Source organism: Sebastes fasciatus, chromosome 15 (genome assembly GCF_043250625.1).
Source record: "Sebastes fasciatus isolate fSebFas1 chromosome 15, fSebFas1.pri, whole genome shotgun sequence".
NCBI classification, from domain to species: domain Eukaryota; kingdom Metazoa; phylum Chordata; class Actinopteri; order Perciformes; family Sebastidae; genus Sebastes; species Sebastes fasciatus.
In genome coordinates, this window is record NC_133809.1 from 11,551,822 (window position 1) to 11,573,704 (window position 21,883).

The following is a 21,883-nucleotide window of genomic DNA, read 5'->3' on the forward strand; positions in this document are numbered from 1 at the left end:
AAACAAACATACACGTGGATAATGGCGCAAACTTCACGGAGAGGGGGGGCAATCATACTCGGGCAGCTTGGCGGAGGTCTGCGCTCTCCGAGTGCCATTCTAGTTAGCTTTACTTTCATTCAAGCAATCATTTTGTATTTTTCTTGTTAGAGCTGAAACAATTAGTTGATTAACTGATTTACAGAAGATTTGTCAGCATCAATCCTAATCTATTTGCTATTTCAAGTAATTTCTTATGCTATGTAAATTCACTGGTCCCACCTTTAAACATTTTAGAATATTTTCAATTTTTATAGATCAGAAAAGCCAAGATATTTATCACTTTAGGATCTGGAAACTTGGACATTTTATTTAGTACTTGCTGATGTTTGTAGATCAAATAGTTGATCTAATCATGAGTTGCAGCCCTAGTAGATACTGTATGTAGTTTTTGACTGAAGCTCTTAGTAGAATATTTCAGAACAATCTGGAGCAAGGAGGGCAAGGAGGACATGAAGGACGATGCAACCTGACTACGGTTACCTTGATTGCACCCACAGCTCCCAGAAGACACACACTGTATACACACACAGCTCCTTAACGTTTATCAGGTCAAACGCTGGTGATGAGACATTTTCCCCTCAGTCGTCCAATCTTGCAACACGTGACTTCCCCTTGGTCTGCCTGTTACAGTTCGCCCCGTTTATTCCTGAACCCAAATATGACTGCAAACTATGGAGTGCAAAGGAGTGCATCCTTAATGACTCGTGTAATAAATGATTCAGACCCTGAGGCTGTGGAGAACAAGCGAGGAACAAGCTGAAGTGAACAGAAGAAGAGGGAGGAAAGAAAGGAGAGAGGAGTTAAAGGTATTGGATTAAAGGTTAAGAAGGAGACATAAAACAGTGTGAGGGAGGAGGAGAGACTGGAGCAAAGGTATCAGGGGCTCAGATGAGGATGAGAAAAAGAGGGCAGTCGATGGAGGGCAAGATGGATCAGACAGAAAGTAATGGAGAGATTGACTGAGATACAAGCTTTCAGGTTTAATCTGCAGAGACCCGACCAGGAAAATAGAACAAGATACATTACCTACAGTATCTAAAAATGACCCAGTAAGCACCAAAAAAAGCTCCAGCTCCATTCTTAGCATCATCAAAGAGAAGAAACCAGTAGTTATTGTATGTAAAACACATGGCGCAGCAGAGTACAGTAAATAAATCATGCTTTTTCTGCTCCCCTCAGCAGAACAACGGCACGCACCGCTCCGCTACGTCGTCACAACTTTCATGAAAAAGTAATGGCAATTAAAACATGCAAATAACTCAAAGCTCCAACAGAAGTGTCAGAGTTGATTTAGCACAAACTGTCACATCAGAATCTGTCAGCAGGGATAAAAAAACAAAACACCAAGAAGGCAGCTGTGTGTGCAGTAAAACCTGTGATAAATGCTTTCTGAACTATTTGGGGTGCTGCCTCCAGAGGGTTTTTACAGTGGAGGCAGTAAGAGGACAATTAAAGATCATCCCCCGAAATGTGCACATGGTTCTCCCGTATCGTCTCGCATCGAGACCTTGAGAGGAGACATGAGTGCACATTGATGCTCTTAGCCTTTTAGGAAGCATGGGACAACAGAGAAGGAGGAGGAGTGGGCGGAGGGAAGGAGGATTGTTTCTTGCGTGCATCCCGCCGAGCCGTCTCCAGATGAGCAGTTCTACAAGCTCGATGTGACAATAGCACTCGGTGTACGCTCACTGCTGAACAAAGCCTTCAGCGTTAAGTCTGAAAACTAAATTCTGTTTAACTTCAAAATTCCAGTAGCAGTATTGTTGAGCTGGGCAGAAAATCAATATAATATATAAACTATTAGTGTCAATGTCTGGGATATATTATCGAAATGTCAGTGGTTGTCTTTTCCAGGTCTTTAAGGCTATGTTACAGTTAAAAGATAACATTTCTGAGCTTATTTGAGTGCAATAACATGAACAGTGAATTATTCTACATCACATTCACATTACAAACCACCTCTGAAGTCTTTATATATTGATATTGAGGTATTTGTTATGAGTTCCATTACTTGGGTTTGTTGTTTGTATAATGGCATATACCGATCTTATCCACCCTTAAAGCATACCTTTTACTGATCACATAGAATTTCCTTTCATTTCCAAAAATTCTCTTGAGTCAGTTTCTTTAAAGACATCAACATAAAGCAACCTGACTGAGAACAAGTGGAATGGGACCACAAGCAGGAATCAGCACACGTCTCCCGATGCATCCCGTTCTCATTCCCAGGGCGTCAAATACCGAGGCTTTGTCACGCCCCTTGGCGTGTGATACCAACGCACAAGGCACCCTTTAGTGCCTGTATGAAACGTACCAGGCATTCAATTAACTACAATGTAAACCCATCTGCGGCAACAGTAAACACAGAGAAAATGCACCGGGAGTGTGGTGACGTAGTTTAAAGAGCGAAAAGACACACACAGGGTGGGCAGGAGGGGAGTTGGATGGGTCCAAAAACAAAGGGCTTTCATCGAGGAGACCGCTGTCCCATGTTTTAAGTTCAAGTTTCACTTTCACATTACAATCAGCTGTTCGTTCGTGACCCGTGTTCACAACGTTCATTTTCATTTTCACTTTACAAACGTAGTAATTTTAAGCCCAACCATGTTGTTTTTCCTAAACCTAACTCAGTGGTTTTGTTACCTAAACCTAAAGTGAAGCCAAGGGACGTGACAAAGCGCCAGTATGTGACGAGTTGGTATGAGAACGTGTTGTCTGGTGAGGTACGCTGTGTTTAATAATTGTTGTTTTTTGTGATAAAACCATTGATCTGTGACATGCTAAAACATATTTTAAGAGTAACACAAGTAAAGAAATGTCATAAAGTCCCAGTAATGCTCAGTAATGTCAGTAGCAATATATATGAAGTTCTTTAACATTTGCTAGTCTTGCTTTAAGGTTCTGTATCAAAGTTGGTGTACGAGCAGGATTCCTTCTCCTTTTTACATTAAATGTAAATGAAAGCTACAATGTTTAACTTAATGCATGGTTTTCACTTCGATCGTGGCAGAACGGAAACGGAGGCTTGGCTTTTTTACACATAAGCACATTTAGGTACAGTTCATAAATAGGAAAGTAGCTGTAATAGTTCATACGAAGGTCTGACCACAACTTTACTGTACGTTTAATGCTTGGTTGTACTTAGTGGTGCTGCAACGGAAGCTGCCATTGTCGTGCAGTCTTTTTACATTAATTAAATATTGTTGAGCAAGTGCAGTGGTCAGATACAGTATCTAGTTTTTCCACACTGACTGAACTGCAGCAGCGTTTAGTCACTGCTGTGCTGCGTTCCTTTTGCAACTTCTTCTTTCTGCATATCAGTGCCAGCCTTACTAAACATTCCTCTGTTTCACATGCTTTTACTGTGTAATCTCTCATCCACTCCTTGACTCCAGTGAAAGCCCAATGACTTATTCATGCTGATGGATTTTCCCTGTATATGGCTTGATCCGTCGTTTCCCAATGTCAGCTCTTACTGGAAGTAACCAAGTGGATCCCACGGCATCTTCTACATGCCTGAGTCATGGCACTGCCAGGGCTACCTGTTCTGCAGCCATGACACCACGTCTTTATTAACAAGCCTGTCCAGGAGACGAAACACCGCCTCCGTCGGCTTTATTTACACGCTTCCTCACCTCAAGACAAGATGAATCGTCTGAGCTTATGCTAAATGGACTCACATTCTGCGACAGCTAAACATCAGATTAATGCACATTAGAGGCTGTCACGATCACGGAGCAAAACATACCGGCATTTTGACTCATAGGGATTAAAGGGGAGCTCCACGAAAGCCTGTTTACAGGTGTTGGGGAGCACTATTGCAAATGTGAAAAAAGTTGTATAAAGTCTTTCATGGCTTCAGAGGGAGCTGTGTGAAATCTGATAAACTAAAAATAAAAAAATCTGGGGGTGCGTAGTTAGATAGAAGCACCAGACCTTTGTAGCCCGCTCCTCATCTCTGCTTGAGGCTAGCGGCTCGAGGCTACAGTTGCTGCTACTAGCAAAACACGGTTGTGTCTAGAAGGTAAGTTGCGAAACTCTCGCAAGATGGTTAAGATTAGGCATTGACCCCGAATAGTTAACATTAGACATTGACCCCAACTGGTTAAGGTTAGGCATTGACCCCAAATGGTTAAGGTTAGGCATTGACCTCGAATGGTTAAGGTTAGGCATTGACCCCGAAGAGTTAAGGTTAGGCATTGACCTCGAATGGTTAAGGTTAGGCATTGACCTCGAATGGTTAAGGTTAGGCATTGACCCCGAATGGTTAAGGTTAGGCATTGACCTCGAATGGTTAAGGTTAGGCATTGACCCCGAATGGTTAAGGTTAGGCATTGACCCCAAATGGTTAAGGTTAGGCATTGACCCCAAATGGTTAAGGTTAGGCATTGACCCCGAATAGTTAAGGTTAGGCATTGACCCCGAATGGTTAAGGTTAGGATAGATCGTCCGGCAGGGAGTCTCGCGAGAGTTTTCGCATGTTTTCGCAACTTGGGGGTCACCTTCTAAACACGACTGCAAAACACACCTGAATCTCCAACCAAACTGTCAACGGTCGAGTTGAATTTTGGGTCATGTAGGCGTCAGGTTTTAACAGAGAAGAAGAGAAGAAAGCGTGGAATAAAAAAAGGTGATATTTCTGGTTTTGCTGCATCGATTTTGATAATGTCCATCATGACTCAGACAATCTTACAGGAGTGCAGTGTTAAATCAGAGGAGTACTCTTTTATAAGAAGATGCAAAACGAACACATGAACTACAAAAAATGACAACTGCTTAAAGAACATACATTCACAATAATTTGAGGGGGCAAAGAGATTGTATTTTTTAAACAGTAAACAGGAGACGATTAAGGGCTCAGAAACTTGAAGGGAAGAGCTAAAAGGTTAAAGGTCAATGTCACAAAAAAACTAGAAAAGATGGAGAAAAAAAAACACTTTTTCAATCAGGGCACTCAACGCCAATGAGTGTGTCAAATCCAAGTAAGTCATAAGAAAAACTGATGAATGGTTGAAATCAATAAGAAAACACTTTTTTCCCCTCTCTTTCTCTATTTATTACTTGTGTTATTTTCTGTTATTGCTGTTCTGTTCAACTTCATTTGGCTGCAGTCTTGATCAGATCTCCTGAATAATGGGGCAAACAAAAAGTAAATAAAACCTCATGACATCCAATTGGGGGATCAATACACTTGGCTCTGAACAACCACTCTAATTTGGGAAAGCTTCAGAAGTTTTACCGCGTCACGTATCAGTTGACTCTGCAGTCTTCAGAATCAGTCTATACTTGAAATTTAGCAGAGGCAGAAAAAAAAAAAGCATGTTTCCCTCTCTGTTCCTGCATCGTCTCCTCCATTTTCTTCCTCTCACTAATGCACTCCTGTCATCAGGGAGTTGGATAGCATAGTGCAAGCTCAGAAAAAATCCACAGTGACGGCAGACCTCTCTTTTAAAACCGTAATAACGCGAGCAGGGAGAAGTTAAACCGCCAGAGAAATTGATTCTTTTTTAACACCGCCAACGCAATCATTCAGGGGAAAAAGGATCAAAACGCACTTATGCTGTGTTCTTTGGAACAGTTTGTGAAGGGTAAGGGCCATATGGAGAGTAGGCAACAAGCTCAAATGATGAATATGTTTGTTATTTTAAAGAAGAGGGAGCATATAAGAGTGCATAATACTACCTTTGGAGGGGGAAAAAAAAACATCACAACCTTTTTAGGAGTTTGCCTATGAATTATTCAAAGTCAAGTCAGTGAACAATTGGGGCAGAGCCCCTGCTTCCTGGAAATAAATAAATTACAACCCTATACGTTCAATAAAAGGGCCACCGCTTTGGAAGCTTTGCTGCTACTTTAATCCAGTTCTCACGACAGGAAGACAAACTAACACTCGCTCACATCACAGCCCAACCTCCCTGCGATCCCGTCCTGGCCTAAACACAAACACAAGTTGGGAAAGGGAGGGGCATGATTGGAAAAGTGTTATCTTGCTCCGTCTCATCAGTGAGGAAGGAGTGGATGGGCAAACTCTCTCTTTCAAACACACACACAGATGTACAAACACACACAGCTCTTCCATCAGGACCCCTGTACCTTGCAACTGCCTGAAGCGTCCATCCAGGATGGAGTTGAAACAGATGTTGGAGGTGCTGAAACTCAGCCAGCGTGCCCGCTTCATACTTTTAGCTGAGGAGGAAGAGGAGGGGAGGAGGGCGGGGGCAGGGTGAGGGTGAGAGGGCCGCTGACGTCTCGGGGTGCAGGAGGAGGACGAGGAAGAGGATGAGGAGAAGGGGGAGAGTCCCACGGGCGCCACGGCGAGCGGGACGTGCAGGAGAGTGCCGTTCCTCTCCAGGTGGTGTTCAGGCTCCTGCTGCTTCCTGCTGCTGCTGCTGCTTCCCCTCGCTGTCTTCCTGCTTTCAGCTTTCTGGGCCCGGTGGACCGGCGGGGTGCTCCTGCTCCGGCTCATGCTCATGCCGACCCGAACGGGGGCCTCTCTCTCTGCCGGGGCATAGGGCCGGCTGGCAGCCTCCTTGGTCCCGCTGCTGCTGCTCCGGATGGCTGTGGTCTCCCTGCTGCTGGCCTTCAGGCTGATCTTGACCTCTCGGAGCCGGGGCTGGCTTATAGGGGCAGCGCGCAGCAGGCACGGGCTGCTCATCTTGACCCCCGAAACAACAACAACAACACCGCCTGGAGCCAGCAGAGGAGCTTGGCACTCCACGTCTCTCCTCTTCTCTGTCTCTTGGCTCTCTGTCCTCCTTTCCAGATCCCTCTCGTGTTCACTCCAGCTCCCTCCCTCCCTCCCTCCCTCCCTCCCTCCTTCTTCTTCCTCTTTTCTCACTCTCTCCTCGCTGCTGCTGTGATGATGCTATGCCTCCACTCTCAGGCGGCACAAGGGCTCAGGCAGCCTTCAGTTCAATTCAGAGTGGTTTCTTTAGCCCCATCCATGCATACAATATGTTTCAATACGTCCACGTGCTCACAAGGCTCCCTCCCTCTACCCAGCACTCCCACACAGTCATGACATCACTGAATGTGTATTTCCCGTGCCAATAATCCAACATGAAACTGTCTATTGCCTATGGAGCGTGTCTTTTTTTAAGGTTCATGTAAGGAGCACCTTACCTTGGATGGATATTCAATATGTTATGTATGTGCTTCGAAGGCATGCTGGGTGCATATTTCTGAGTTCACGAGCTGTAAATCAGCAGCGGGCATCATTCAGAGCCTCTCTCATCTCCTGCCTCTCTCTTGACTTTCCTCCCTCTTTCTACAGTACCTCTCTCTCTCTCTCTCTCTCTAACAGGAAACACTGATTGCATTACAGAAACATCAGTGCAGCAGCACTCTAACACAATATCACCAACACCCACACAGAAGCCTGCATCATTTAAAGAGACAGAAAGAGACAGCAACAAAAGTGATGAGAGCGCTGCCAAATAAACAGTCTGGACACGACTTTAAATATTTCGGCCACCCAGATGTTGGGCTGTATATCAAACCTCAATACATTATGTGTTTTTATGAAATCTGTGCATAGCATCGAATGTTCAAAATCAGACAGTTCTTAAACTTTGTTATCCTTAAGACTTTCATTATATGAAACCCCATTTTAATACTATTTTGTAATACTATTCATGACCAGCTTTTTTTTAGCAATAGCCATTCAATGTACTTTCATTCTGTAACTCAATTTCAGGCACACTTACATCAAAGCATTGGCCATTTACAGCAAATAGTTATAAAATGTTGGCGGGAAATGGGAGAGAGAGGGAGAACTACTCCTCCCCCCGAACTAATATTAAATGCTCAGTATAATTAAAAAAGCTGGACAATGTAGTTTTTAGCAAATGTTACTCAAACAGGAGTAAATAGTGTTTTTGCTGAGGACTATTTTCAGCTACCGATTAATGCACATTTGGTGCTCTAGTGAGTATTTACGGCAGCAGGATTGGGAGACGTTTGCCTTCAGGGCTTTCTGCCAGAAAGGCTTCATTTTAACCCAAACCATGATCTTTTCCTAAACCTAACCAAGTAGGTTTGTTGCCTAAACCTAAGGAGATTTCTTGCAGAAAGCACTGAAGGCAAACTTCTCCCATGTGTGCAGGATTGTGTGTTTTGAGATCAACTCAAAATAAACTACAATGACCATGTTCATGGTAATGAAGGAGCATGTCACCAGTGCAACAGTGTGGCTTATTGACGTGTTTTTTCAGGACAACAATGGAGCTCTATATTAGGTTTTGGCTACACAGGCAAAACTTGTTGGTGGGATCATTTCATTGTTGGTTTTGGTCTTTTCATGCGACTTATCCCGTAAGGATTTTGACTTTGAATCAAAATGTAAAACTGTCAAAGTTAACGCTATAATAACGCGTTAACACAAAATTGTTTTAACGCCACTAATTTCTTTAACGCATTAACGCAACTTGCAATTTTTAGATTGTAGCGGGCTCAGTTTTAAAGCTAGAGTGAAGATACTGGTATCATATATAACTAGAAAACCTAAGGAATCCATACGACCATGTCATACTAGCTTGTCGCGAAGGAGGCTAAATAACGCTCCAAACTGTCATGCCCATCTTCAAAGGGGTCCCATAACTTCTGACTTTAAGATATGTGAATGAAAATGGGTTCTATGGGTACCCACGAGTCTCCCCTTTACAGACATGCCCACTTTATGATAATCACATGTAGTTTTGGGGCAAGTCATAGTCAAGTCAGCACACTGACACACTGACAGCTGTTGTTGCCTGTTGGGCTTCAGTTTGCCATGTTATGATTTGAGCATATTTTTTTATATCAGCAATGTTCTTGTATAGCTGCTTGTGTTTAGACATTTAGTTTTCTTTTGCTAGATACCATTTTGCGATGTGATCACACCAGCTGCGAGGCCAAATCGGACCAGCGACTGATGTTGGGGCAATCCCCCTAGGACCATACCCATCTTTGAACTCAGCCTTCATTTTGATTTCAAATACACACCTGTGAAGTGTCGTGACTGCAACTTGCACGGTTGTGCAGTAGCGCGATGACAATATCTGTAGTAATCAAAGTACTCAAAACCTCTTCTGTGGCAGTTACCGCTACAGTAGGTGTCTCCAGGATCACATTTTGCAACGATGACACTCATAGAGTCACAAGGTGAAAAAATGACCGGCGTTGCTGTCGCGGCTGGTAATACATTTACAAATTAAGGTATCAAAAAAACAACAACTGTGTTTTGGTGTCTGTATAGAAACTCAGGCATCATATCTGCACTAGTATCAGAAGATTTCAGTGCTACCCAGAAGTGCCTTCTCAACAGAGCTGAATTCATATTTTACTACCTTGCGGGTGACCTCTCTTGTCTCCAGCTTTATGGAAACGAACACTGTGTGACCCTCAACTCCCCGTTTCTGTCACGCTTCCTTCCACCGCAGAAACACTGCTATTTTAAAACCCCAAGCAGCCGCCCCACAGGTGGAGTCACAGCTTACCAGCTTAGCCAGAAAATGCCAGAGATCTGTGCTATGGGGAGGCAGACGGGCAGGGCAGCTGTCCAGATCGGTCAGACGGTGGACATTCCGGGAATGTGCAAGCGATCCCAGTTACTTGCAGAGGGGGCGGAATGGTGTCAGGGCTCAGCTGTTGGGGAGGGTGTGTGACACCACGAGTAACATGTGAACACACAACAACACCTGCAGAGCTCTAGCTGAGAGCTTTGGAGTAAAATCAAGGGTCACCTGGAGAGTGATTTTGTAATTCTTTGACTAAATCTAAATGGAGGTCAGTGACACATTGAAGCCCATTAAAACCTGCCAAAGTTTAACAACAGACACCCATTATAGCTCACCCCTTCTGCCCTTCCCACGCTCTAAAAAAGACACAGTCATCTCAAAAATGTGTCCCACAAATGCCTCAGAGAGGACACAGCCTGTTTACTATGCATGCACTCACCTGCGAGGGCCTTGATGCGCGAGCGCTCAAACAGCCTGGCAGAGCAGTTGTCATTGTCTATCTCCTCGTCAGTGAGGTCGAAGCGGGTGTTGATGCGGCTGTACTGCTGCGTGATCTCCGCATTGTCAAAGTCCACGGGGGACGTCATGGCGGTAGCCAGCGTGGCAAGCGGGGTGAGGGGACGGCAGGCAGGCGTCCTCAGGTGGTCTGGGAGTGTGTAGGGAAATGAGTGGAGGGGACGAAATGGCAGGATGGACCTCGAATGCTGGAGGTAGTCTGGAAGAGAGGGGAAAGACACACAGTAGAGGTGTTATTATGACTGATTATGATGAATAATTCAGCACTTACAAGGAGTCAAAGTAGTTTAACTTTTTTATGGAAAAACCACATCAGACACACATTATTATTTCAAGTAGGATACTGTATGGTATGGCTGCAACAATAATGGACATTTTTTACTGTTTTATGATTTAAAGACCAGTCAATTACTCAAGAAAATATTCAGTAGATTAACTGATAATAAAAATAATTATTTGTAGCCCCAGTGTAGGGACAAAACAAGAAAATGAGTCTGACTTGTGTAGCCTGCTTTCTCTGTAAGAGCACTGTCTCGCTGCAATTTAGTTTGTATTTTGGTTTTAAGTTTCAATGTATCAACCCCATTGGGGAGGGGCTGTATCTTATACATGGCATGAGAATGTCATTTTGGCAATTTGAGGAAATCTATGTGATCTCAGATGTGGTACAGGTATATTTTTAGTCGCCTATCATAGCTTTCAAATTGGCCTCCATAAGCTCCTGTGCCCCCTCACAATCTCCATTTTGTGCGTGTCACTTTGCTCAACCGTCACCCTGCCGCAGTGTGTCTGTGTATTCTTTGTGTGGAATGGCGGGTTGAAGTTGAAGGGTAGCAGCTCAGATAGCTCTCTATCTGGGTGCAGCATAGCTCTCTTATCGTGTCACACAGGGGGAGGGCAACCCCTCTGTGCCGCAGAGCACGACAAAAAACACCTACTTTTAAATGATGCGGCTCACGTAGTTTGAACTTACGAGTGTGTTTCCGTTGGTGGGGTTTTTGTGAGAATAAGCGCGCGAGGTGAAATGAGGCGGGAAATACAACTTGTGTTGATACTGTAGTAGAGAAAGATGAAGAAAAATTAACATAACAGCCATGTGGCACTACAACAGTTGCTGAATACCACATATTTTTGGAATATTTTTCATGTCAGAGATTTAAGTGATGACATTAAAACTACAACTAGGGATAGACAATTAATCTAAATGTTATCAAAATCGCAATATGACCTATTGAAATTTTAAAATCGCAGGAGGCGTAATATTTTTAAAGGAAAAATGTGTGTAAAAATACCATTTGCAATTAAATATTGTGATGCTGCAGAGATGTCCTGGCCTACATATCATATTCTACAGACTTAAGAAAGCATCTTTGTTTGGTACAGATGCCTGATTTCCGGCAAAAAAAAAAAAATCACACCATAATCATTTAAATATGTTTTTCAATGAAAAGGAGAATAATGATGTAAATATTATCATTCCCTCTAATATTGCAATTAGATATTTTTTTTTTTTTAAATGTTCAGCCCTAACTACAATTAGAGATAAGGTGAACATCTGCATTTATTCTACTGTATATTTATGATTTTACACTGATGGAAAGAAACTAAATGTAGAATATTTGCCTCTGAATTATAGTGGAGTACAAAGTAGCAGAAAATAGAAATACTCAAGTAAAGTACAGGTGCCTCAAAATTGTACTAAAATGTACTTTCCATCACTGCTGACATGCCTTCACTACAGAGAAGAGAAGAGAAGAGAAGAGAAGAGGCCCTCAGTGATGCACAATGACGGCACCCTACAGGTCTCCCTCCTCCTCCTCCTGCTGCTCAGTATCAGTCTTCTGCAGAGGGCTCTTATCAGCCCAGGGAATGCTCCACCCACCACCGGGGATCCCCTTATCACACACACAACCTGAACAGGACCGCTGCACAACACACTCAGACTGCATAAACCCCCTTTACACGCCGCACAAACCCCGTATCCACAAACCGTCAGCTGTTTACAAAAACCCTCTAAGACTCTAATCGTGTCCACGGGCTGACTGACTGCTTGCTTCCACACACAAACCGCGGCAAATTAGGTGTGTGAGTTGGGACTACACTCGGGCTGTACTGGGCTCCATTTAGAGCCGTATTAAAGGCAAGCTGGCCTCCTACTTATAGACGCCCCTGTGACGGAAAGTTCACTGCCTGCCACAGCAAAGTGTGTGTCTGTCAATAGTGAGATGTCCTCTTGTGGTGTCCTTGAGCAGGAGACAGGACTCTTACATACCTCACTCACAGTAGGTCACCCTGTCAGCTAGAAGTTCCTGTGATGCAGAATAAAATCTAAAAGCACCATGAAATCAATATAATTAGAGTGCTGAGCAAGTGTAACAGTATGCAAATGCTTAAAATTGTGCAAGTGCAGATCTCTAAAAAAACAGTTTCCATTACAGCTGCAACTAACAATTGTTTTCATAATCGACTAACCTTTCAATTCGTTTTAATGTACAATTAGAGATAAGATAAACAATCTGCATTTATTCTACTTAGAGCTGCAACGATTAATTGATTAATCGATTAGTTGTCAACTATTAAATTAATCGCCAACTGTTTTCATAATCAATTAAATCGGTTTGAGTAATTTCTTAAGTAAAAAAAGTTAAAATGATCTGATTCCAGTTTCTTGAAAGTGAATATTTTCTGGTTTCTTGACAGTAAACTGAATATCTTTGAGTTGTGGACAAAACAAGACATTTGAGGACGTCATCTTGGGCTTTGGGAAACACTGATCGACATTTTTCACCATTTTCTGACATTTTATAAACCAAACAACTAATTGATTAATTGAGAAAATAAACGACAGTTTAATCGACAATAAAAGTCGTTAATTGCAGCCCTTATTTTTGTTTATCTTATTTCATATTAAATTGAATATCTGTGAGTTTTAGACTGATGGTTCGTCAAAACAAGAAACTGGAAGACTTTTTCTTTAGCCCTGAAAAATTCAGATTTTTCTGTGTGATGTTTCTTTTTTGACATTTCAGACATTTTATAACAATCACCTGCAGTTGCAGCCCTAATTAATTAACAAATTGGTAAGCCTATAAAATGTAAAATAATGATAAAAGTTCATGCTATGTCTTAAAAAAAACAGTAAAAAAGCCAAAGCTATGCAATTTACAATGATATCAAGAAAGAAAGAAAGCAGCAAAATAGCTATGTTCTGCTTTTTTTCCATGATAAAGGATTAATAGATTATCAACATATTGACAATATTTTGACCAGGTGATTAATAACTAATCCATTTAGCACCAGTTTCTACATGTCTGAATTCCACAGAGCTAAACACACGAAACATAAATTATGTAATCGTAGTACAAGTCATGTTATCGTTGTTAAAACTATGAGGTAATAGGGCATAAATTTGATACGAGGCGGATACAAATAGACTTACGTTTTTATTGGCCTAAAAGACAAATTATATAATACTTTGGCACCCTGCTTGTATTACTTTCTAGATAAAGACCTCAGCCCACGGTCCAGTATTTCATCATTTTTGTGGTTGCACATTGTGAGATGATGACTAGAGGCGCTGGATAATAGTAGTATAAATGTCAAGAGGGACGATTAAAATGTAGGCTGGAATATCTCCAGATATTCAAGTGCTGCTAGATAAAAAGAAGAAAAAAAAAATTCTTATTCATTATTGTAATAATTGTAATGTTTTTTGTGGATGCAGCTCGGCACATAAAGTTTGGGGGAAATGGTTAAAAGGTGTGAATGAGATTTTTACTCTTAAGATTTTCTGAGTTAGAATATAAACAAAACAATCCGTCTTTTTCTAAAGGTGTGAAAAAACTTTAATGATAACCTTTCTGCTGTTTGTGATTTTAATTGACTTCACCCATTCCACCTCTTTTGTTGTTACTGCAAAACTACACTGTAAACAAATATGTAAACATCAAATCAGCACCTGAGATGAATAATAACTCCCAGCTGTAAGTAAACTCTGTGTTGATGCATGCACAACACATTAGCTGGCGAGGAGGAGTGAGAAGCATGGAGTCAAATGGAGAGGATGAAATAAGAGATGGGTGTGGTCAAGATGTGTGACCTACAGTATGTGTGTGTGAAACTGTAGCAGCAACTGGACTGAGGAGAGGGAGGCCTTTGGTCCAGCAGAGAGTAAATCTGAGACATAAACACAAAGTGGACAGAGATCAATATGGAAGAAGAGGAGGAGGAGGAGGGGGTTGGTTATTGGACTGAGTGACCATCAAAGTCTGCAGCTCCTCAAACTGCCAATAACAACTTCAAACTAACCATGCACTTTAACAAGATATGAGGGAAAACATGGGGGGAAGCGGAGCATAAAAACACTGTTCAGCATAATCCATACTGTACATTGATTATGTACACAAGCTGTGAGGAGGAAAAAAGCTGTTACTTTGTTGTGGTCAATAATGTTTTGACTGCAACAATACTGAGCCTGGTTATAATGGAATCGATAGTAAACTATTCCTGGAGTGTGTTTACACAAAAGGCTCAGCTCGTCCAGACATGGCGACACACTCAACGCACTAGTCTTGTCCTTTTAAGGGGAATGAAGGAGGAACGTCTCTTTTGCTCAGAGGAACAATTTGTTTCTTTGTTGTTTCAGAAGCTGTTTCCGATCAAGGAGGGAACAAGCACTGTCAGGTGATTTAAGAAAGAAAAGGAGAGGATAGATGGAATGGTGGAAAGTGCATGGGCTTAAAGGTTAACAACAGTACTTGAGTACATTTACCCAAGTCCTGCAGTTAAGTACAAGTTTGAGGTACCTAAAGTATTTCCATTTATACTTCTACTCCACATTCATTTGACAGCTTTACTTACTACTTCACAGATTAAGATTTTACATTAAAAAAAAACATATGACAGGCATATAACAAATATTAAGCACTGTAAAAGATTAAACTATCCCAACAGTATATAAAAAATACTTAAAATACATAAATTAGCTCCACCTTGACCAACTACAACAGTAAATTCTACTTAAACAAATGCATCAGTAGTAATAATAATAATAATAATAATACACAAACAGGATTATATACAATAGTGTAACACTTCAGTACTTTCATGTTGATACTTTAAAGTACATTATTGTTGTGTACCATTACTTAAGTAATATTTTCTATTCAGGACTTTTTTTATATATATATATATAATGGAGTATTCTTATAGTGCAGTAATGGTACCTTTTACTAAAGTAAAGTATCTAAAAACTTTCTCCACCATTCCTTAAAGAGGAAACTTTTGGAGAGCGCACTTCTTACCACAAACATGCTTAGTGACGTCATTGTGCGCATTTCCAAGGACTTGCTATAGCTTTAAAAAGATAACAACTGATAACTAACTCAAGATGTAACTTTAGCTTAACTAAAACTTAAAAGAGAAAAAAAAGCGAGTAATTTTAATAAGCTATAGCAGAGCATTTGAAATAATTCATGTGAAAGCTTTTTTTTTTTTTTTTTTAAAGGACTTCATTGTTCAACATGGCAGCCAATAAGTCCCAACAGGTGGTTTGGGAGGAAACTTTTTAAACTCCACTACAAACAATTGCAAACAATAAGCAGACTAAAAGTGGAATGAGCTCCAGTTATAGTGAGCTGAGCTGACAGCAACTATTTTGGCCAAAGATCAATAATTGAATTTAACAATTTACACTTGCTTATGCTTCTGGATGTTGTCCTGTCCGGAAACGTTTCTTTATACATAATGGGAGTATTCTTAAAGTGCAGTAATGGTACTTTTTACACAAGTAAAGTATCTAAATACTTTCTCCACCATTCCTTAAAGAGGCACTTCTTACGCACAAACATGCACAGTGACGTCATTGTGCGCATTTCCAAGGACTTGCTATAGCTTAAAAAAGATAACAACTGATAGGCTAACTCAAGATGAAACTTTAGCTTAACTAAAACAAAAACAAAAAAAAAAAAAAGAAAGTGAGTAATTTTAACAAGCTATAGCAGAGCATTTGAAATGCTTTTTTTAAAACGGAGTCATTGTTCAACATGGCAACCAATAAGTCCCAACAGGTGGTTTGGGAGGAAACTTTTACAAACAATTGTAAACAATAAGCAGACTAAAGTGGAAGGAGCTCCAGTTAGTGAGCTGAGCTGACAGCAACTATTTGGCCAAAGATCAATAGTTTCATTTAACAATTTACACTTACTTCTGCTTCTGGATGTTGTCCTGTCCGGAAAGTGTTTATCTTGAGTTCTTGTCCTCTGCCAATAAAGCAATTATAATCCCATTGAAGCAGCAGCAACAGCAACAACAGCAGCAGCAGCAGCAGCAGCAGCAGTGGGGGTCCTGGTCCTGGTCCTGGTCAGTGCGCACGGAGGTGTCCACAGCGCGAGGAGGGCGCACGGTCCTGCACGAGGGAAAGGCGCTCCAAGCTCATTCCCAGAAAGCCAGAGACTGACCCACCCTGCGGGGTTAAAAATAAAGTGGGCGCATCCAGTACATGATATGTGCGGAGCGCAGGGAACGGACATTCCTGACAAGAGACTGGTGACTCTAAATGGCAGAGACACTTCTGATCTCTTGTAGGCCTACACCCCAACATACTGCACTCCACCCCCCTCTCTAATCGCACACAACACCCACAGAGACCCTCTCAGAGAAATGTCACCTCCACTGCTGCCTCTGCGTGCCATTCACATGCAGTACAGACAAGAGGAGAAGAGAAGAGAGGCCTAGCATGAATAGAAACACGTCCTGCATGGAGAAAGATCCTCACATTACAAAGCATATTTTTGATACAACTTCAAATCAATAAGTATAATATGAAACAATAACCTAGTTGACCCTGCTGACCTGCTCTGGAGGTCCCTGAAGGTGCCCCTGTTGTGCCTCGCCGTTATAACTGTTATTATTAGTCTAATTATTATTAGAATTAATTATGTTCCTTGCTCATGTATTTAGTTATTTCCTTCCCTATACTTCCCCTTAGTTAGCTTTAGTTAACTACTTACTATTTTTTTTTTTTTTAATTTGTGTATTTATTTGTGTATATGCTGTATGTGTATATATATGTATGTATGCATGTATGTATATATATATCATTTTTTTTCTTTTTATTAACCTTTCCTCTCTCCATGTATCCACCCCATAGACGCGTACACACAGAAATGTGCTAACTGGCCAGTATTCACTGTTCTTGTCGTCCTCTTGTTGTTGTGTTAATGTATTGTCTTTTGTCTTGCAATAAATTAAAAAATAAATTAAAAAAAAGCATATTTTTACTTATTTTATTTATCATCGTCATTGTAGTGTTTATTTTACAATATTTTTGTTTAATTTTATTATTATTTTCATTATTTATTTTATTCTATTGTATTAAAATGTCATTATTTTAATACAATCTGCTTATTTTGTGTAGTTTCATTATTTTTATTTCCTTGTATTTTATTTATCTTTTATTATCTTAAATACCCATCTTTTATTGCTCTCTTATTCAATGAACTTTTATCCTGGTTATTTTGGTGTGCATTAGTCTCTAAATCCATTTTTTTTTAACATTATACATTTTTGTCAATCATCTGTACAGCACTTGGAATTGCATTTGACTTGTTTGAAAGGTGCTATACAAATAAAGCTTGATTGAAGATTGATTGATATCCATCAATAACAAGCTGTGAAAACACCTGTTGGATAATCTGACATCAGAGGTGGGAGGTAACTTTGCTTGAATATTTTACATTTTATGCTTTTTTTCTGACTATTAAAAATAAAAATGTTTTAAAAAAGGTGTGGCCCACTTAGAATAAGGGCTGGGTACCGTTTAACATGTTTTATATAATGGTGCTGATACAATACCTGATTATCAATACCAAAAAAGAAAAAAAAAGAAAAAAAAACATTTTTTAAACAGCTTTTTTTCCCCATTTCAACAAAAGAAGACAAACCTTCTGAAATATGAATAACTAGACTTACTGCCTCGCAGCCGTATGCCTCCGCCAACCAGTGAAGATGCAGTTTACATCCATGTCTGTCCAAAATGTCATCACTTCACCATTAAATCCTGTTAGACATTTGTGTGAAATTGTCATAATTATTAGCATATGAGTTCTTGAGCTCTGGCCAAAATGACCTTTGACCTTCAAATTCTAATCAGGTCATCCCTGAGACCAAGTGGACATTTCTGCCAAACTCGACAAAATTTGATCAAGGCGTTTCCGAGATTATCACGAGAATGGGACGGACGTGAGGTTGCAGTGACCTTTGACCACCAAAATCTGATCAGTTCATCCTTGAGTCCCAGTGAACGTTTGTGCCAAATTTGAAGAAATTCCCTCCAGGCATTCTTGAAATATTACGAAAATGGGACGGATGGACAACCCCGAAAATATGGGGGTGGTCTCCAGCCCTACAGTCAGGGCTCGCCATCGCGGAGGCATGACAAAAGCATTGAGTAAGTAAAATAGGGAAAGAAGAGGACGAATCACTGTAACATTTGATACTTGACAGTTTGACACTCCAGACACTAAAGATAGAGAAGTTCAATATCCAAGTCTACTTAGTCTTATTGCAAATTATTAAATTTAGGAATTTAAGATTCTGTTGACACTTAGGGAAAATTATGGGAACAGGCCTTCACACAAACGGATGATTAGAAGAACTGGAGAAACAACAAGTCACTTTAAATATGTATTGTATTCATAAAAAATGGCCAAACACATGGTCCACATCTCATTAGCAACAGGAAGCAGGGTGTTTATAATAAAAATACATTTACAAGACATCTTCAAAACATAAATAACAATGCTTTTTTACAAAATGAAATAAAAAATATATATCAGTACAAAAAGTGGTGACAGTGTTCCTTCACTGTGTCTTCAATATTTGTGTCTTTCTTCTCTTTGGTTCCCCCGGAAACATCTTTAGTCACAAACTGAGCGCTGCCAAAAACAGTCCTCTGAACCTTCAACTACGGTAAATAATATGGCTTCATATCTGGATACGGCTGACCCGGCTTTGACTGAGAACAGTCCTGCCTTTGATCAGCGTCTGCATAGCTTCAACACTTTACAAAACAAAAACAAAATCACTTTTTAATACGCAACATTAATAAATGCATTAACAGTTTTGTGCAAGAGGCTGTAAACACAGCGCCGTGCTCTGCTCGTAAAATATAACCCCATCACAACTATAAAACACATTCAACAGCATTTCAAACAGGAGGCAAGAGGAACTAAATAAATACAATGGACTTCAGAAACAGGTGAGAACTAAAGGCCTTAAAACTCAGCTTATCCAGATTCAGGGTACCGTACTGTGTCTATATCTTACTGCACCTTTAAATAAAGGGAGTCCAGAGGTCAAGGTCAGCTCAAGGTCATCCCTGGATCTTCAGTAACTTGCTCAAGGACACTTCAGCAAGCCAAATGCTTGCTAATTACAGGGGCTTGAACCAGAGAGCTCTGGTTCTCTGATTCAATCCCCTCTCTGCCTACTTGCCCTTTGACTTTTTATATCCAAAAAGTTCTTGACTTTCCAACTCACCAAAACTACAAAACTGTTTTCAAACTATTTGGTTTCTTGCAGCGACAGAGTGCTGCTGAGTGGTTTCAAATGTGCAGTGCTACATACATTACAAATAACGACTGAAGAGTAACTAAATAATTCTTAGGATTCCTTCAATACGCCACCTTACTATCCAACACATATAGCGTAGGGACTGTAGGAAAATTATTGGGGTAGTTTAACCTTATATTTCACTTTGTCAAAAAAAGACCCGCCCTTAAACCTTTAAAAAAATATATTTTTATTGTAACCATTTATGTAGCTATTAATTATATGTCAAAGAAAGGCTGAAATAAAATTCAGGATGGGAAAAAAAACAGTGTCTCTCCTGCACTCCCATAGACTGTATATAAAGATGAATGACATGACTGCACCCCAAAAGTGAAGCCAAAACATCCCAATCGCCCCCTGGTGGCTGGCTGCAGTATAGGTCATAAGCCCCGCCTCCTCCATGTAAACTAAAAAGTCAAAGTACGGGTTAAATAAATTTTTCCCAAAGATGGTTTCTGTTATTTTAGGTAGTTCTTATCACGCCGATGTATGTTCAAGTGTTCATTTTTCTAATAAGTTTGGTTTTAATTACTTATTTGATGCTATGTGTGGGCGGGACCTCGATATCGTGGCTCCACCACCCGATCACTATTGTGCAGACTCTGGCTCCAAATTACGTCAAAATCTCAAGATGTTAGCTCCTGTATCCGGGATATTTTGGCTTCACTTTTGTACAATGGGAGGAAGTGGAGATGCGTCGTCCATCTTCATATATAGTCTATCCTGCTTTCCCCAAAAAAAGTCAAACTACCTCACCGAAATAATTTTTGTACAGTCCCTTACATACATTTTTGCTGCAAAACTGTGGAATAATTAAGGTCTTTTGAGTGGTTAAAATATGCAGTGTCTGATGATATATGTACATACTGTATATGTACTGTAACAAATCAGGGTTTAACAGTGTTTGCAAATACTTCCTTCGTATGTTTGGATGTGGTTCACCTTTTAAGGACAAATCACCTCAGTTGACGTTCACAAGAAATAAACTCAACTGACCTTCAAATACTTTCATTTGTAAGAAGTGTTCCAGCTCTCATTTTATTGTCATATCTGGCACACGCCCCTCATCATCTATCCACGTAGGCTGAAACGAAAGTATTTGCAAAAACTGCTCAAACCCAGATCTGGAACAAAGTGATGCTGCCTTCTGGTTTTAATCTCAGGTGCATTGACATGTCCCTTTAACAACAAAGCTGGCTGCATCTATCTGTCATAGATAGAAAGTAAACACACTTGCGTAGTAAATATACATCAAATCAGTGTAACCTTTGATTATCTGACTATTTAACCTCAATTTAAAGGTTCTCTAGCTGTGATGTTGACCATGTTAACTTGGCTGTCCACGTTACAATATGGTAGAAATCAATAGACACCATATTGCTAACAGGTATTAAGGGAGTTAGATGACTTATCAGGTTATAATGAACCTATTTCATCACATGAATGAATCGATTAGGTGGGGAAACTTTGTAGCCTTGGATAATTAATTATCAAGCTGTCTTAACCTAAAGACAGTGTGTCATTTCTTTAGACTTCTAAACAATCTTTGGTAAAATAGGATTATGATTGTTAAAAGCGTTCATGTACATCACAAATATAAAAATACAGTTTCAATATTTTATCAAAAAATACCTTCATATATATAAAATAAGCTGCTTCAACTTTGTAACTGGGAAACAATATAACAGTGCTCTTGGAATTAAAAAAAAAAATAGTCAAGTAAAATAAACGTCAGGTGCAAATTCAAAAGACAGACCAACTCCATGCTGGAGAGTCTAAGTGCTCACTGCTAATGCGACTTCATGAGTCCTGTGGATTTGGTGAGGAAAGCATCAAGATCAGCGATGACAGCTGCCTGTCTCCTGGCAACAGTGTTCAACAGTCGGTGAGGGAAGGATGGCGTTCCCAAGTCCACCTGGAGAAAAACAACATGATAGATGACCCCTCTTTCACACGTAGCACTGCATATTTGTAAGGACAAAGCTGAGTGGCAGGCAGAATAAAGAAACAGCCATTACTGTGGTGGTATCTCACTTATTAGCCTGCACAGTAACACTATGAATGTAACAGAATTTACTTTTGACAAAAAACATATCCAGGAGATCCTGTACATGTTACATGTTGAAAATAGAGTCGTCAAAACTCCATTAAAATATAGGTTATAATCTTAAAAACTTTTCAGGAAAACTTCAACAAGACGGCTGGATGCCTTTTAA

At 40.4% G+C, this 21,883-nt stretch overlaps 2 protein-coding genes across 5 annotated transcripts in view; both read right to left on the bottom strand.

Annotated features, from left to right (window-relative positions):
• Nucleotides 1–16,631, bottom strand: part of sptb (spectrin, beta, erythrocytic) — a 51,094-nt gene extending 34,463 nt beyond the window's left edge. The window contains exons 1-2 of one of the 2 annotated variants that reach the window (XM_074659828.1): nucleotides 16,261–16,631; nucleotides 9,979–10,254 (exon numbers count right to left, since the gene is read on the bottom strand). In XM_074659828.1, the coding sequence (XP_074515929.1) occupies nucleotides 9,979–10,126 (148 nt within the window). In that variant the 5' untranslated portion in view covers nucleotides 10,127–10,254; nucleotides 16,261–16,631. Of the gene's footprint in view, nucleotides 1–6,135; nucleotides 6,818–9,978; nucleotides 10,255–16,260 lie in introns of those variants that run through there. The other variant, XM_074659827.1, reaches the window with a different exon arrangement.
• Nucleotides 16,632–18,727: 2,096 nt separating this feature from the next.
• The window catches only part of stard9 (StAR-related lipid transfer (START) domain containing 9), a 47,946-nt gene continuing 44,790 nt past the window's right edge, over nucleotides 18,728–21,883 (bottom strand). For 2 of the 3 annotated variants that reach the window (XM_074659826.1, XM_074659824.1), the window contains exon 32: nucleotides 18,728–21,582. In XM_074659826.1, coding sequence (XP_074515927.1) covers nucleotides 21,457–21,582 — 126 coding nt within the window. In that variant the 3' untranslated portion in view covers nucleotides 18,728–21,456. The remainder of the gene's footprint in view (nucleotides 21,583–21,883) is intronic. The other variant, XM_074659825.1, reaches the window with a different exon arrangement.